This window comes from Diorhabda sublineata, chromosome 5 (assembly GCF_026230105.1).
Source record: "Diorhabda sublineata isolate icDioSubl1.1 chromosome 5, icDioSubl1.1, whole genome shotgun sequence".
Lineage (NCBI taxonomy): Eukaryota > Metazoa > Arthropoda > Insecta > Coleoptera > Chrysomelidae > Diorhabda > Diorhabda sublineata.
The window spans coordinates 23,358,193-23,375,052 of record NC_079478.1 but is presented as its reverse complement, the minus strand read 5'-3'; the positions used below and the strand labels follow the sequence as shown (position 1 = coordinate 23,375,052).

Sequence of the window (16,860 nt, the reverse complement as noted above, 5' to 3'; positions counted from 1 at the left end):
ACATTCAGGTAGCTTTGGAAGATTGTTTTCAAAAATCAAATCAGCTTTTTTGCTTAGATTGCATTCTATGACAGTGTTATCTCCAAATAATTGATTAATATCAGCCCAGGAATGATTTTTGTCGATGGCTGTCAGAACTTTTATATGTAACAGCATTGTCATTTCTTTCGTGATGAAAACTTTTCCAAAATTCATTTAGAGCAATATCACCGTTCCATATACCACCTTGACAATTTCTAAATTTTTGTAACTTATCGCCAAATATATTTTTTTGTATTAACTGACACACCTTCTGAACCCATTAATAAAAATCTCCTTTGTTAAAACTTTATCTAGTGTTGCTTGAAAAACAGGAGCAATATTCTCCCTCTTTAATTTCTTCCCATTGTTCTGTATTTTAAAATGTACAACAGTCTTTCCAAGCCCACTTCTGAAGCTGAAAGACAGTCACACCCATATGTTTTTTATTTGGGTTAGGCGCTACCAAAATAATTCTTCTTATTTATATATTTGCTGCTTACAGCTGGACACTTTTTCAACTAATCACCCATACAAGACGGTTGTCCTTACTTCTACCCCCATAATTTCAACATAAAAATAGATTATTGGTATTAAAGTTTAATACAAAATCCGTGTGAGTGGGTAAATGATTGATAACTTATCAATAACAATTATTAAACATCTGAAGCCTATTATATAACTGAATAAATATCATATAAGGATTAATGTAATAAAAAATAATTAAAATCAGAGTTCTTGTAGATCATGTTTTAAATTTGAAATTTTCACCAAAAATTGAACGTGAAACTGTTCATATAGAAGTATTACATATATAATCTTTATTTTATATATATATATATATATATATATATATATATATATATATATATATATATACTGCTCATGCTTGAGAATGCGCCGAACCGAGCTGAAACTTCGAAGGATAGAGAAATCGCTGCCATTGTGTCTTCAACTTATAGAAACTGTCCATATAGAAGTATTACATAATATATGGAGGGTAAAGGTAAGGAGAATCATCTCTGTGCTACAGAAAGTGTCCATCAAATTTTTACGTTATGGAGGCGCTACTATTGCATGAGTGTAAATTTTAAATAAAGCGCTAGAAATTCAAGAATAAGGACAGAGAAAGAAAGAAGTGATGATTGACACTTCCTTTCTAGAAATTCACAATAATTAATTAACATTCAGCGTTAGCTCCATGTATATATTCTTTGAATATCTCAAAGTAGCTTTTCTAGGTTATATTTACAAAATTATTTTGTACTACGTAAATAGTTTAGATTTTATATACCAATATTTAATTAACGACTCTAGTCATTTAAAATTTTTTAACACTGCGGACAGTTTTTAAGCTAAGCCCCCATATGAAACGGTCCCCCTTACCTCTACCCTCCATAACCTAATATATATGGTTCAATACACTAGCCCACCGATCAACCAGTGTCCTGAAGTTCATCGAAGTTAGGGAAATACGAAAGTGAGGTTGTGGCTCACTGAAATCTTTTATCTATGGTTGTGGTTGATCTGTGGTACTATAGAAATGCATTTCACTTCGCTTATTGCTACTTTCTTTGAATTAATCGAGGATTTTGTCCGTGTATATATTTGATTTTGTCGAAACGAGTAGTTAGTGTAGTGGATCCACAATTTTTTCCATCTGATTCTTCCTAAAAACGTAATTTTTTCCTGTCAAAAGTGTCGGCTTAAATTGATTAGTCATCGTTTAACCATAGTTATGTTGTACATCTGTTGATTTGTACACGATCAATTATTTGAGCAATATCAGTGTTTTCTGTTTTCCAAATATTCTTAATTGTCAGAGTCAAGAAACGATCTCTTCATCAAGATATTGCCAACAAATAAAAATCTGCAGTCAATTATATCAAGTAAGTTTATGTTACAAAAAGAAATAAAATTGTTTCTTCGACTAAATCGCAAATGTTTTCAATGCACATTTGAAAGCATTTAGAGCATGTTTCACAAGTGTAGTTCTCAACAATTGCCTATCACTGTTCAGAGCTGAATTATTTATAAGTCGTGTAAAAAACCAGGTTAGCAAAAACTTAGAATTTGAGTTACAAAGGCAAATAAAAGAAATTAAAATATAGCAGGAATTAGAAAGAATACAAGCATATACTAATTTTTTTTCTATACAAGCCAAGTTAACTTTTAATTTAGCTATTTCAACCATACAGCTTCTTCCACATAAAATAATAAGTGAATTAAGACAGAAGATCGGATTTCAGGATCACTAAACTATCACATCTACCCTTTTAAACAAGTCCAATAACCCTCCATACAATTCCTTCAGATAGCTATGTTAGGATCTTTAAAATTTTTGATGCTTCACATTTTTTTGGATTTAACCAATAAATCAACCATGGTCCTTTTTCTTAATGATTATTTTTTTGTATATCATATGAATGTATAGAAAATAATTCTTACCACACCCTCTAAGTACTTATATTGTTGGGCAACTTTCTCCTTTGTTTCTTTTAACACATCTCCTGCTGAAGCTTCTTTGAAGACCAGTACCAAAATAATATTACAGACAGTTTATGTACCGATAAATCTTAATTTCTCAAAAAAGTTATCCTTAAACTTTTTGTTTATTGTACACCATAAATTCTTGATTTGCAGAAAAATGTTTAGATAGATTTATTTTATCAAAATAACATTTTGGTTCATACTGAATGTACTGTTTACACTACCACTACACTAACAATTACACTGTCTGACGCGCATTTCGATAACCAAGTTATCGTCTTCAGAGACAGAAGCTTAAATTATTTTAATTACAACAATAATATCATCTTTTAGAGTATGGAACCTAATATCCACAAATAAAAAAATTATCTATACTTTTTAGCATTTACCATCGGGCTAATTAAAAAGTTTTTATATAATTTCCAGACCTTGCCTTTTTTGTTTGATTAAATAATTTTGTTATTCCATTTTTAGATGGATAGTCAAGTTTCAATTGAAGGATATTTTGCTGATTTAATTGATGACATTTGGCGCTCAGATACTCTTCCAGATGATGACATTGCAGTACCTGCTTGGGAACTAGCAGATCCTGAAGCAGACACTGGCGACATTCATCTAACCTTAAAAGAACAAGAACAGAAATGGAGTGATATTATGTTGTCATCACTTAGTGAACATCAATAAATATTGTAAAGTGTCAGTTTAAACAACAGAACAGTATTTTGGTCAAATTTCAATTACTAATGGAATTCCCGAATATAGGCAAACAATGTGCGCATTCTCAATGTAAACAGTTGGACTACCTTCCACTTGTTTGTAAATGTGGTGAAATATTCTGTTCAGAGCATTATAACGGACATATTCAACATTGCGAAGTTGCCAACCCCATAATAGAAGCCAAATCAAATAATAATCAAGTTGAAAGTGTATTCATTTGCTCTCATCTTGATTGCAAAAAAAGAGATGTTGTTCCCCTAATATGTGGAAGATGCCAAAAACATTATTGCATTGAACATAGACATTTGGCAGTGTGTAATGATAAAGATGAAGAAACATTAAGAACTGAAAAAGAAAAATTTTCAGCCCCCGTGAGAGCATTTAATGAAGCAAAAGCTATTGTTGATAAACAGGTATGCTTTTAGATATTAAAAAATGTGCAACTTATTGCAGAGTAATTCTATGTATAATGAAACATATTGTGTCAATCAAACTGTGATTAAAATATGTTTTATTTATTTTGATGTTAGCACAGCTATTTTTAATGTACAGGGTGTTTTTGAAACATTGTAATTAAATTTTATATGTATATATTTTGTAATCTGATACATCCCATGAATTTTTATGTGACTATTATAGAGGGCGCTAGTTACATGGTTTTTAAGGTTAAATTTAATCAAAATTTAAAGTGAACTTCAACAATAATCAATTCTGCAGTAAAAAGGTACTCGATAATGTTTTTGGAAAATTTTCATTTGAAAATTATAAAGCAATAACCAATGCTGGTATGAAGTAAGTTAGAAGCTTAACAAAAAATCCAATAATATCTCAATTTTCTCTAAGTTATACAAGTCAACAACAATTTTTGAAACCTTATTTGCAAAATTAAATGTTGTTAAAAAAATGTGCTTCAATGTATCCTAGAAGAAACTTACCAAGTAAAAATACATTTAGAGTTATTGAACGACATTTTGATGGGCCAAAATCAACAAGAACCATTAATAAGGAAAATATTTTTTAAATTTAGTTGATCAAGAATAAATATGGCAAGGCAATCAAATACGACTTTCTTATCATTAGAGACAAGTCAAAGAACTCTAACCAAACGCTCTACCAGCTAGTGTGGACTTTCATCCAAAGTTAAGAGGAAGAACAGCCCCCAATCCAAATTTTTTAAAATGTATTCTTTAACAGACAAGACTACCTTTATGCGTCACAGTAACAAAATATTTAAATTTAATGCAACAGGCAGATAACAATTTATAGGTTATCATATTCTACCTACAAATTTTAATTGTAATTTGAAGTGGAGATATAAATATATGTAACGGGTGTCCCAATAAGAATGGCTCTCGCCCATATCTCGGGAACCGTTTATAGTACAGCTTCGGAAAAAAAAAATTTATAACAAAAGTGACCTCGAGAAAAACCTGGAAATTATTTACAGAGTTGTGGGTCCACTGCTAGACGGCGTAATTAAATACCAAAAATTATAAAATTAATAATTTACAAATTTTCCATAATTAAGATGTAAATGCATCATCTATGATTATCGCATTCTTCAAGAAATTCAGCGTATATTTGATTTTACAAGTTTTATTTTTTTAAATCTAGCTATCCTTGAAAAATGTTGAATGGAAACATGCAGTTTTAACTAAGGAATATAAAAGTAGATAAAATTAGTAACATAATAGCGAAAACTGCATGTCGATATCTTTTTCGTATTAAGAGATATCTTAAGAAACGTGTAAATTTTAAGCATTTTCCTTTAAACATAATTTACTCAGGGTTAACTGAACGGATTTTAACATTTTTTGACTCCTCAAAATTGTCTTTCCTTGTTCTATTAATAATAGTTCCAATTATTATGTCAATATTACTTATGCTGTCACCTGGAAACTGGGTTGTGGAAGTTGAAATGGAAATATAACTTGATTGACTTTATTTTGTACGACGACGACGAGGTATTAACGAAGAAAAAAATCACTTGGTACACGATATTACTGGCCCAAAAGGAACAACGATATTGAAAAATTTATTAACAATGACGAAACTTGTTTAAAGAACAAGTATGACAGAAATTTCCCTAAAATAAAATTTAATTTAACGTCTTCTTAACTGTCATTAGCGACAAGGAAAGATGATATTACATTATAATTGAAACTAGTAATTTATTAATTAATAGTAGCAACCCCATAGCATATTGTTGTTTGTATTCCAAGGACCGATTTGTTAAAATAAGGACTGTATTTAATTTATAATTTGTTTATTTATGTATACTTCTAACGATCGAACTAAGAGTATGTAACCAATACTATCGTCTTTACGACTACCCTCCTATATATACAGATTAACGTAGGGTCGCCTACAACGATACAAACTTGCTTTTACAGAAAGTATTTCCAGCGTTTATAATGTTTGGTACCCTATAGATCAAGCGTTTCAAAAGGGCCTTCTTTGGGGGCTTTTTTGTTATTCAATTGCTTTTTTTGGGGGCTTATTTATAATGACTTCACCCCTTGACGGGGCCAAGAGAGTGCCCATATAGGAAGGTGAATATTATTTTCTTTTCCATTTACTATTAACAGGCAATCAAAAGGGTCAGGGATCCTTTAATCGGGCAGTGGGTCCGCTGTCGGCTTTGATGACAACCTCTCCAAATTACCTCCAAGACTTACTTGCTATATCATTTTTCTCTTGGACAGGAACTACTACTCTCACGGCAACAAACTTCTCGTCCGTACCGTCATCCCACCCACTCCCTCCACTTCTGTCTACCTCTACTTTCCTCAATGTTGGAAATCCGCTAACACAGCTCTCATTCCCAAACCCGGCAAAGACCCTACCAAAAGTGAATCTCATCTCCCTATTTCGCTCATCAGCGTTTTGGGTAAAGTCTTTGAACATTTGATCAAGACGGAATCTGGGACTTCTGTACCGAGCATAATATAATCCCAAAACTCAAATTCCGATTCAGGCACAACGCCATCACCAATCTTCAAACTATCTTGACCAAAGCAATGAACCAACATCAATGCGCCTCCGCCATTTTCATGGATGTCCAGAAGGCTTTCGATCAGGTCTGGAATGCCGGACTTGTTAGGATTGGTGCAGGAAATGGAGGGTAACTCTCAATTCCCAAAAAACATAAGCCATCATCTTAGCATATCCGAATTACGTGCGCAAACATCAACCCCAAAACTTCCACCCGAGACTTTAAAGAGAGGGGCTCAAAATCCACAGAGAAGCTGTTTATCTGAGAGTGAAATTCACTCACACTCTCAGTTGGGCGGCCGATCTGAATGACACTCTAAACAGAGTACAGAAACGAGTCTGTTTCATCAAGGCGCTCGGAGGAAATTTCGGACAAACCAATCCCCACACCCTACTTCATACGTATAAAGCATACATCCACCATCTACCTTAACTTCCCTGATAATTCTCCCATATCATCAGATAAAACTGTACCCCCCACACCCACCCTACACATAGGGTATGACGTAGCCGCAGCTGTACCTGCCAGCCTCCTTTGAAATTTAAGATAAACCAATGAGACACAAAAAAATCTCAAAAAATCAATGAAAATAAATAAAATTTTCCATAAATAATTCGTTTTCTTCTAGTCCAAAATCCCAAATATCCGACTTCTTCTTAAGTAAAGTTAACAAATACAATCTCAGCCCGACAGAGGAGCAATTCTTTATCAGGGCCCATTCCAACAAACCCTCCTCCTATTAAAATTTTCCTCATCTTACCAAATTTTATCTAACGAATCTCTCTCTCTCTCTCTCTCTCTTTATACACATATTACAGTTTATCACAAACCATGTTAAGTAGAACAGAATATCTTATCCATTTCTTACAAAAATAATAAACAATTTAGTTCCTAATTTTAGAAATCTTAGGACTAGTTACTGTAGACGATGAAATTAGGTATAATGAGCAATTGAGTTATTACAGAAAAATGTATTCACGAACTTCATTGTACAAAAAAATTATAATAATTCTATAACCAATTTAAGCGAAAACCAAGTAACATACAAAGAAATTTAGATAAAATACAAGCTTCATTTTATGACGAATGCGAAACCTTGGAAAGTTATGTTTCCAAGCTATCATCTCAAATAAATCTAGATAGTCAGACAACTACAATTTAATTGATAATTTATAAAATGCAATATTTTTCTAATTAAATTGTTTACATAATTCTATAATCCGAAGTTCCGATTTAGTTAGTATGATTAAATATTTGCACAATGTTTACGATTCGAAACAAATTCCTCAATTTGAAAAAATTAAATTTCGTAAAATATGTACCTATTCTCAAAGATGAGATATATGAATTTTTTATCATTTATTTCCTGTAATTCAAAATTACTTAACATATACCCCATTTTTTGCCACTTACAAACGAAGATAACCAATTTGAAAAAGAAGAATGCCCTTTTCTTGAAAACACTTTCTACAGCCGACAAAATTCGATATCTCAAGACAACTGCACCATACAGCTTCTCCATACAAGACTTCAGGACAATTCAGGACAACCCGTATAACAAAAGTGTCCTAAGAAAGATAATCGTTATAATTGTTGCATGTATTCTTATTTTCTGCCTGGTAAAATTAGTAGAGGATCCGTAATAAGATCGTCCTTCACTAGTGTGCCAACCAGATAAGAATAATATTTTATCAAATAAAATAAGTTTCTGAATATAATTTAATAAGGCAACCCTTTAAAAAATTTTCATGGTTATAATTAATTAAAATTATAAAAAATTAATATTTTTCAAAATTTCGCCGGCGTGCCTGCCAAATAAAACAAATTCCAGTAGAAAGTTTATAATATACACAACATGCAACACCACAGTAGCATACTTTTCTCTGGTCCCTAATACCTGGCAACTTCGTTCAAAGACGTAAATTGATATAAGTAACTGCACTTTTCTGTCAACCAATCGCAATTAATTTTAAAATGAAAATAATTTAATTACAAACAGCGGAGTATAAGGTTGCGTGTGAAAATTTATTCATAGATACAAGTTGTAAGACTTTGAAACTGAAAAAATGGAGCGGGCAGAACTATTAGACAGAGAGACATTGCGCGTAGAATTCCCTGCTATAGAGAAGGACAAAGTACTACAGCTGTGAGCACAGGCGCCGTAAGCCATAAGAGAGTGCGCAGCTTTACTATAGAGCAATGTTTTGGGTTATCTGTTGGTAAACACGTCGTGTATTGTGAAAATAAATTAAAAATGACAAAAAAAAGTGTTTTTTATGCCAAAAAACTGACTCAGTTATTCTTTTTAACGACAAGTCATTCGAAAATTGTTCTATAAAATTATCATTCCGGCGTTTAAAAGGTTTTAAATATGCTGACGTCAATTTAACCAAAGACTCAATTGATGTTGAAGGTTATCACTCTTCTTGCTATAAAAAAGTTTTAAAAAATATTTACAATGATGAATTTGATTTATTTGTAAAAAATCTTGAAGTAAGTATATTATTAAAAAATATTTTTATCATAAAAATTTTTTTCTGAAATTTGCTTCAACGAATTATTTTAGTTATTTAAAGGCAATCTACATCCAAAATCGTTGACAACAACTTCTGAGGATACTGAGGATAAAGAAAATAATGGTGATGTGGTAACTCCTTCTCCTGATAAAATTAATAAGGTATTTTAGTTATTTTTTTAATCAATATTAACTATTTTATATTTTATTTTAATTATATTTATTCTTAAGAAATTGATTATTTTCAGGTACGGTCTATGGACACAGTATTAACAACACAACAAAATTACAGTAACTACACATCTAAAACTCCAGCAACTCAAGTAACTCCAGCAACTCTAGTCACTCAAGTAACTCCAGCAACTCAAGGTATCTAATATTTTCTAAAAGTTTTTCTGCGAAAGAAGATAATGAAAATTTTCTCAAAAAAGTTAAAAGTTTTGACTCGAATACAATACCACCATGCTGGGAATCACTCAAACAAAAAATTTTACAAACTATTTATGTAAATTCGATGTGGCTACATGCAACTGACCCAAATTGTGTGAAATTAAATCCTGAAAATTGTGGTTGGATCCTAGATGGATATTTTAAACCAAAAGTATTTGCTGGAGACCAAACACCTTTGAAAATAAATGATATTATTGAAATGACAGAAAAAGACAACGACGAAGCTTCCCCTGATTTAGAAAACGATACAACTTCCGGTGACTCTGATCCTGAATAAAAATTATTTATTACTGTTTAGTAATGTTACTTATTTTAATGTATTTATTATTGAATAAAAAATTTTTTATTTTCCTGCTAAACAAGAATTAAAAATTTTTTGAAAAATATTGTTTGTTTTTTCTTTTGTTTGTTTTAAATACATTTTTCGTTTTGACACATACTGAGGTTTTCAAAAGCTTTTTTACTAAAATTACATCATCATCTTATCTCCTTCAAAATATCACTCTCTAGTAAATTCATTCATCCTTGTCCTTACTATGAGTCTAAAAACTGCGCACTCTCTTCTGTAGTACTTTGTCCTTCTCTATAGCAGGGAATTCTACGCGCAATGTCTCTCTGTCTAATAGTTCATTTTTTCAGTTTCAAAGTCTTACAACTTGTATCTATGAATAAATTTTCACACGCAACCCTATAATCCGCTGTTTGTAATTAAATTATTTTCATTTTAAAATTAATTGCGATTGGTTGACAGAAAAGTGCAGTTACTTATATCAATTTACGTCTTTGAACGAAGTTGCCAGGTATTAGGGACCAGAGAAAAGTATGCTACTGTGATGTTGCATGTTGTGTATATTATAAACTTTTTACTGGAATTTGTTTTATTTGGCAGGCACGCCGGCGAAATTTTGAAAAATATTAATTTTTTATAATTTTAATTAATTATAACCATGAAAATTTTTTAAAGGGTTGCCTTATTAAATTATATTCAGAAACTTATTTTATTTGATAAAATATTATTCTTATCTGGTTGGCACACTAGTGAAGGACGATCTTATTACGGATCCTCTACTAAATACATATACAGTCACTGAAAATATTCAAGAGAAAACAGAAGAAAATCCGATAGAAGGAAAGAAAATTTCGATAAACCACTCTGTGTTTCTTGAAACTTGAAGACGGGAGGAGTTATGTCTACGTTTATGTTTATTATCTTTGTATTATTTTATTTCATTTTTTTGCTTGACTTCAACAGTTGTAGTTTTACTTAATAGGTAAATCGAATTAAATTGGTTTTAAAATAAGAAATATAAAAGTAGCGATTGACAAGACGTCTTTGCTGTGCCAAAGTCAAACGACTACTAAGAACTATTATATAAAACCAAGTATTTTTTACAAGAAAAACAGTTAATAGCAATACCATATGACAAAGGTAATGTCGCAGTTATTATGGAGAAACAATAATATATAGATTTATCCAGAGAACTAATAGAGAATAATACATCATATAAAGAACTTTCTAATGATTCGTCTCTCAAAACATTTAATAACTGCAATAAATTAATAAAAAAAATTGGACAAAGAAAATAAAGTTAAATTTAAGAACTATTACGGCATTTCCGTTAAATTCTACTGTTAACAAAAATTCATAAACCTACTCTATCAGCTAGACCAATTATAGCATCAATTAACACTCCGCTGAACCTCTTACTAATTGTTTAACTAAAATTTTGAGAAAATCTCATGATTATAACAATGATATTTATATGGTATTACCATATACTTATGGCCTGTTAGGTTTAGATGTAATTTCACTCTTCAGTAACGTCCATTTAAATGTATGTCTAACAGCCTTAGAATACAAATAATTTGAAATAATTAAAAATTTTGAACTAAAAAGAGAAACTATTAGAATTGATAAAATTCATTTTTAAGAATACGTATTTGTCTAATAATAATAAAAATTACCAGCAAATCTTTGGAACATTAAAGAGCTTTTCAATATCCCCTATATTAACAGATTATGTAATGGATTATATTTTGGAATTTATGATATCTGTTTTACCTTTCAAATTATTCTGCATTGAAAAATTTTTAGATGATATATTTTTATTGACAATATTATAATAATATTGATACTATTTTACTTCCAATAGTTTCGATCCTTATATAGAATTCAGCATAGAAAGAGGCAATACTGAAAAATCGTTACCTTTTCTTGACATTAAATTTAAGAGAAACGAAGATAATATTTTAATTGACTGGTTTAGGAAACCAATGACTTCTGGAAAATATATCAATTATCATTCATATAAAACACTAAAATAAGTACAAAAAACGACTGTTTTTAGTAACAACATACATTACTCAAAATGATCAATGTATTAATAAAAAAACTGATTTAAATAAAAAACAAATTCTATAAAAAAATTCAACTCCATCGGCAACCAACCAACCTTACATAACCTATGAAATTCAACTTCACTGATAACGACTTAAATTTTAATGTCATTTATAATCTAACCAATAAATAATCAGTTCCATTCATAACGACCTAGCCTAATCTAATAAAAATATAACGTCATTCATAATCTAACCAATGAAAATTAACAACGATTTCTATAGCAAACAGAATCAACACCCTTAATATTTCTATCAAGTGTCAATTTGAATATTGATTTTTGAAATTGAAATTGAATTTAAAGTTTTTTAAGAGAAATAGAAAAAAATTAAAATATCGCTCTCAACTAATTGATGTATTCAAAATAATTTGAAGCGCAAAATAGATATCGCAAAGTCCAAAATAAAATTCATCACATAATCTGTTAGTGTAAAGGATATTAAAGAGTCCATTGGTGTTCCAAAGATTTGTTTATTATTATAATAAAAATATATTTTATTAAAAATGAACATTATTAATTCTATTAAAGTTTGCAATCTTTAATTATATCACTCCATTAGTGTTGTAAAGCTGTCACTTTTTTTATCCGATTGGTGAGTGACGAAATGTACTTATCACATTTCAAACAAGGAATTTCATGATCTATGTTAGGCAATTTATTTATTATATCCTAAAAGCAACTACAAAAAACGCCTGCCTGTATGTCCATTATAACTGTGAGTATACCATTGTCAGATGGTGTTACTATTAAATTTAGATTCTATTCAAAAACTTTCATGAATATGATAATTTAAAATGTAAGTTGTTTTAGCTAAAACGATTTTCCGTTTTTTTTTTTATTTTGTATTAAAGAGTATATGTAATCAACAGCTAGCTAACATACTATTAATTGAAATATGTTTAGTAATTATAGGTTCAATACTAAATCTAGGGCCTAGTGGTAGAAACTGTGAAATATCATTAGGTACTTCTATATTTGAAATATTTTTAATTCAAGTGTCTTGGATTGATTATACCCCTTTACCAAAAATAAAATCAGTAACTCCTAAACTTTCCGGAATATTTAAATCCCATAATATTGAGATAGTATGAAGTCAAAGCCTTAATTCCCAATTTCCACTAAAATGTAAAATAAAAACCAACTAATAAATCAGTATATGCGGTTACTCACCACTCGTGACAACAGATTATACCCTGATAAATACTAGTTTCCTATGAACGTAATTCTATGGATTATGAATTTGCCAACTGAAAATAACCACAAAAAACGTCTGATTCTAAAAACAACATCTTTTGCTCAAAATGATCATTGTATTAATAAAAAAACAGATTTAAATAACTTCAGTGTAATCTATACATATCTGTTAGATTTTAAAACAACAAATTATATAAATAATTTAACATCATCAGCAACCAACCAATCTTACATAACCTATAAAATTCTACTTCATTCATAACAACGTAACCCAAACTAACCTATAAAAATTTAATGTTATTCGTAATGTAACCTATAAGACGATTCAATGCCTTTGACGGTCTAACCAATGAAAATTCACTAACATTTATAGCGACAATTTAAATAGCAACTGGAATCAACTTTGTTGGTATGATGCATTTTCTTTAATTATAATTTTTTTCAATGTTGAGAATGTTCATATTATCGAAATCTATATGATATTCTTCAACGCAAGAATTATGCAAAATTTAACCACCAAGGTTATTTAAATCACTTTTTTATTAATACACTGATCATGTGAGTTATGATCTTGGGCAATATTTTTAAAAATTGGCGTTTTTGTATGTAATGTATGTAAAGAACATAAAACTAAATAATAAAAAATAGTCGATATTAATTCGTATTTAATTTTTTTTTTCAGCTGGATAAAAATCTTTCTGAGTTGAAGAAGAATCCAAAAAATCGAGACATTGCAAAGAAAGTTCTATTAATGAAGATCAAAAACAAAGCTACTGGACTTACAACAGTGCCAATGCTTAATCGAGTTTATTTCAATGTAACATATGCTGAAAACTCTCTTCCCATATTTGTTTCCAATCAGTGGAGCCTTGGAAGATCAATAGATGCTATCGCACAAGAAATGAAACTTCGGAATGATAATAACAAAGCTACGGACACAAAATTAAGATTGTTCAAAAAACAGGGGAATGCAAGTATTTCATGTGATTTGTCAATAACCATAAAGGAACTTATTGATCATCATGTATTATTTGATGGTGATAGTTTACTTATTAAATACGTGAAAATTAGTTGAATCATTTGATACTAATAATATATCATTTTATTGTTGAGCGAACTAATGTTTTAAAGAACAAACAAAATTAAAAATATATTTATGAAATAAATTTTTATGTAGATAGATTTTTTCCCTAAATTTTCCCAATTTTTGGACTTTTCACAGTTATAGAAACAACATTGTATTAGGTATAATTAGCGTAGAGCTGATACAAAAGTTTTTATTTGAAGATAGTATTTCCTCTGCCATTTTATTATGATGGCTGTAATTAATTGCGAATTGATAGGAATGTCTAAATATTAGTGTTAGAATCTTTAAGAGCTATGGAGCACAATTTTTAATTGTCTGATAGTGGCATATTTATGAGAAATCTTGGCGTATTTTATTGCTTAGTGCCATTACTGTGTATTTTAATATAATCTACTTTTTATTTGATGAGTATTTTTGTTGACATTTCTAAGAAATTACAATTTTATTTTAATGTCAAGAATTTTAAATTTATCGAAATCTATTATAATTTTAACAAACCTCAGTTGGGAACTAGGAAATTAAGCAATAGATAAGTGCTGGAATTTTCGTCTGTGATTAATCTCAAATTGCGAGAATATAACGGAATTTTACTGATAAAATTAGGAGAAAACTTCAAATATATACCCATAGCATGGAGGCTACATAGGAAGGATGATGATCGCTATAGGGTTTTCGTCAGTTATTGCGTAAACGAAGAATACATCATTTTCTTAAATATGCTGCCAGAGCGACGCTGGCCTCTAGTAAATAAGTGTGACGATAATTAAAAAATGATAAATCGTTGTGAAGTTGATGGCTGCACAAATAGCAGTGCAAGTGATTGTCATAACAATAGCAAATCGGGTACGAGATATACATCATTATTCATTGCACCATAGGTGAACAAAATTTTTTCATTTCTAATAAACTATTAAAATATTTCAATTAAGTGAGAAGAAGTTAAACATAATCTGATAATCATATTTTTCATTAGATAGCTCAAAAAATGCTTGACCTGTATTTTTATTGGAAAAGATATCTCAAATTATCACAAACTGAGCAAGTGGATTTTTATGTTCAAATACAAGTTAGGTGTTATTTCAAAACGAAAAATTGAATTGTTCTTTTTGTCTACTTTGATCTTTAAATGATACATATACGCATACATAAACTTAAAAGTAATTGCAAAGCTCATGTTAATTTTATTATAGAGAATCATGATCTATTGAAATTGTGAGAATCTGAACTTAATCAAAAACTGGCACCAAATACATATTATGTTATTGGAGAGTAATAAAATGAAAACGGCCAATGGTATTGAAGGATTGAAGAGAAAAATATACGCACTGAAACAAAGTTCTATTCCAACTTTAAACCCTACAAACTTAAGTGAGAGTTGGAGTACTCAAGATATTGATACTTCTGTCTACCGAACAATGTGTGCGTGAACCCAGGTGTATCGTTCATACACGTATGAAGTGAAAATTGTTTGCAATTAACTACTAATTGTTAAAGATTGTAATAGCAATTATGAAAGTTTTTTTTTAATCCAATTATCAACTCTGGAGAAACATCACAAGAACAAACAACTGGTAAGAGAAATTGAAATTTGAAATGTTGTGTATTACTTGGTTTTATCTACTAAAGGCGCTACTATCATTTTTTTAATATTTCATAAGTACTTTCATAATTCATCAAAAAAATTGGTGATTTTATAGTTACAATTTTGATTAAAAGTACATCGTCAATAATTGATAATGCACTTCATTTAATGCTTTACCTAAAAATTGGAGCTGGGCAACCCATTTGCATGAGGTTAAGAAACTTGTTTTGTGTTATATAGACAAAGTTTCTATGAAATTAAAGCTTCACGTTAAAATTAATCAAAACTGGGTAAGAAATAGAAGTATTTTCTCTAATATAATTATAAACTTATGCCATTAGCTGGCAACATTACAAACTGAAAAGTTGATTTGACATTAACAAAAGTTTTTCCAATATATTCCATTTCTGGGATTTTTGAGAGGAACTGGAGAATTATACGTAGTGTGATGGGACTGAATTTGATCAAGAAAAGTAAGGTTTGTGTTTGTGGATGTTTCTAGGGGCATTTATCATAGTCCATCCTAGTTCAATATCAATAGATCAACCAGTGTCTTGTTGACTAAAGAATTAGTTGTTATTGAAGGTGTCCTTTACATAAAGAAGACAATTCCAAAAATGCCCTTTCCAGAAACCGTACCCATGAAAATTCCAGAAACTCTGAATAAATCCAACCAATGCAGGCATTGGAAAATTATATTAATATTTTATATTATATTAATATCTGTTTAATTTTATCAATATTTTTATTAAAGAAAACAGGAATTTAAAAATTCTTTTTTGGACCCAAACTGCAAGGTCCAGTAAAAGAAACTGCAAGACATTTCGAAAACGAAATGTCAGAAGCAAAGATGGGAGATGAAATGTACCATAAGGAGCCAGAATAAGATAGCTGACCTACATGCTTAATCAGCAAACGTAATATTATAAATTTATTCAACACATGTTTTTATCATTTTTTATAATGAGGTCTTTGTTATAAAGGTAGTTGTGATAAAATTTATTTAATTCCTATTAAAATTCTAAGTTAGTTTGTAATAAGTGTTTTTTTAAATAAAATTAGTTTTTCAAAGTGTCAAAATGTTACAAATCATTTTAATCATTTAAAATTATAATCACCAATTAATTATTTTTCAGAATTTATTTATTTTCGATAAGATAAAATATAGTATTTATTATTATACTATTAATACTTTTTAATTGTTTATTATGCATAAGTAAGAATTAATTTATTACAATATCTTATTGTAGCAAAGTAGTTGATATAAAATTTTATAATTATTGAATTATAAACAACGATAATAATTATTAAAAAAATTGATTTTAAAATTTCTATACTATGATATGTAAGACTGTGTTCAAATTGCTTGCAAAGGTATATGAGCCTGTTTACGAGTAGAATTTCCTCCACATA

At 29.6% G+C, this 16,860-nt stretch overlaps 2 protein-coding genes and 1 long non-coding RNA gene across 3 annotated transcripts; all 3 read left to right on the top strand.

Annotated features, from left to right (window-relative positions):
* The first annotated feature begins 1,517 nt into the window (after positions 1–1,517).
* Positions 1,518–3,192, top strand: LOC130444157 (anaphase-promoting complex subunit 13). The gene is made up of 2 exons (XM_056779200.1): positions 1,518–1,907; positions 2,983–3,192. The coding sequence occupies exon 2, from the start codon at positions 2,983–2,985 to the stop codon at positions 3,190–3,192; it is 210 nt and encodes a 69-aa protein (XP_056635178.1). The 5' UTR covers positions 1,518–1,907.
* A 59-nt stretch (positions 3,193–3,251) lies between these two features.
* Positions 3,252–14,313, top strand: LOC130444156 (AN1-type zinc finger protein 1-like). Its single transcript, XM_056779198.1, has 2 exons — positions 3,252–3,638; positions 13,461–14,313. Exons 1-2 carry the CDS (start codon positions 3,252–3,254, stop codon positions 13,851–13,853), a joined length of 780 nt encoding a protein of 259 aa, XP_056635176.1. The 3' UTR covers positions 13,854–14,313.
* Positions 8,145–9,612, top strand: LOC130444159 (uncharacterized). Its single transcript, XR_008909917.1, has 3 exons — positions 8,145–8,713; positions 8,787–8,897; positions 8,984–9,612. It is a non-coding gene; the product is annotated as an uncharacterized LOC130444159 (long non-coding RNA).
* Positions 14,314–16,860: the final 2,547 nt, after the last annotated feature.

Excerpts from the sequence above, each read along its gene's own strand:
- LOC130444157 (XM_056779200.1), top strand. The coding sequence starts at position 2,983 with ATGGATAGTCAAGTTTCAATTGAAGGATATTTTGCTGATTTAATTGAT.
- LOC130444156 (XM_056779198.1), top strand. The coding sequence starts at position 3,252 with ATGGAATTCCCGAATATAGGCAAACAATGTGCGCATTCTCAATGTAAA. Across the intron at positions 3,639-13,460 it reads AAGCTATTGTTGATAAACAG|CTGGATAAAAATCTTTCTGA; the intron begins GTATGCTTTTAG and ends TTTTTTTTTCAG.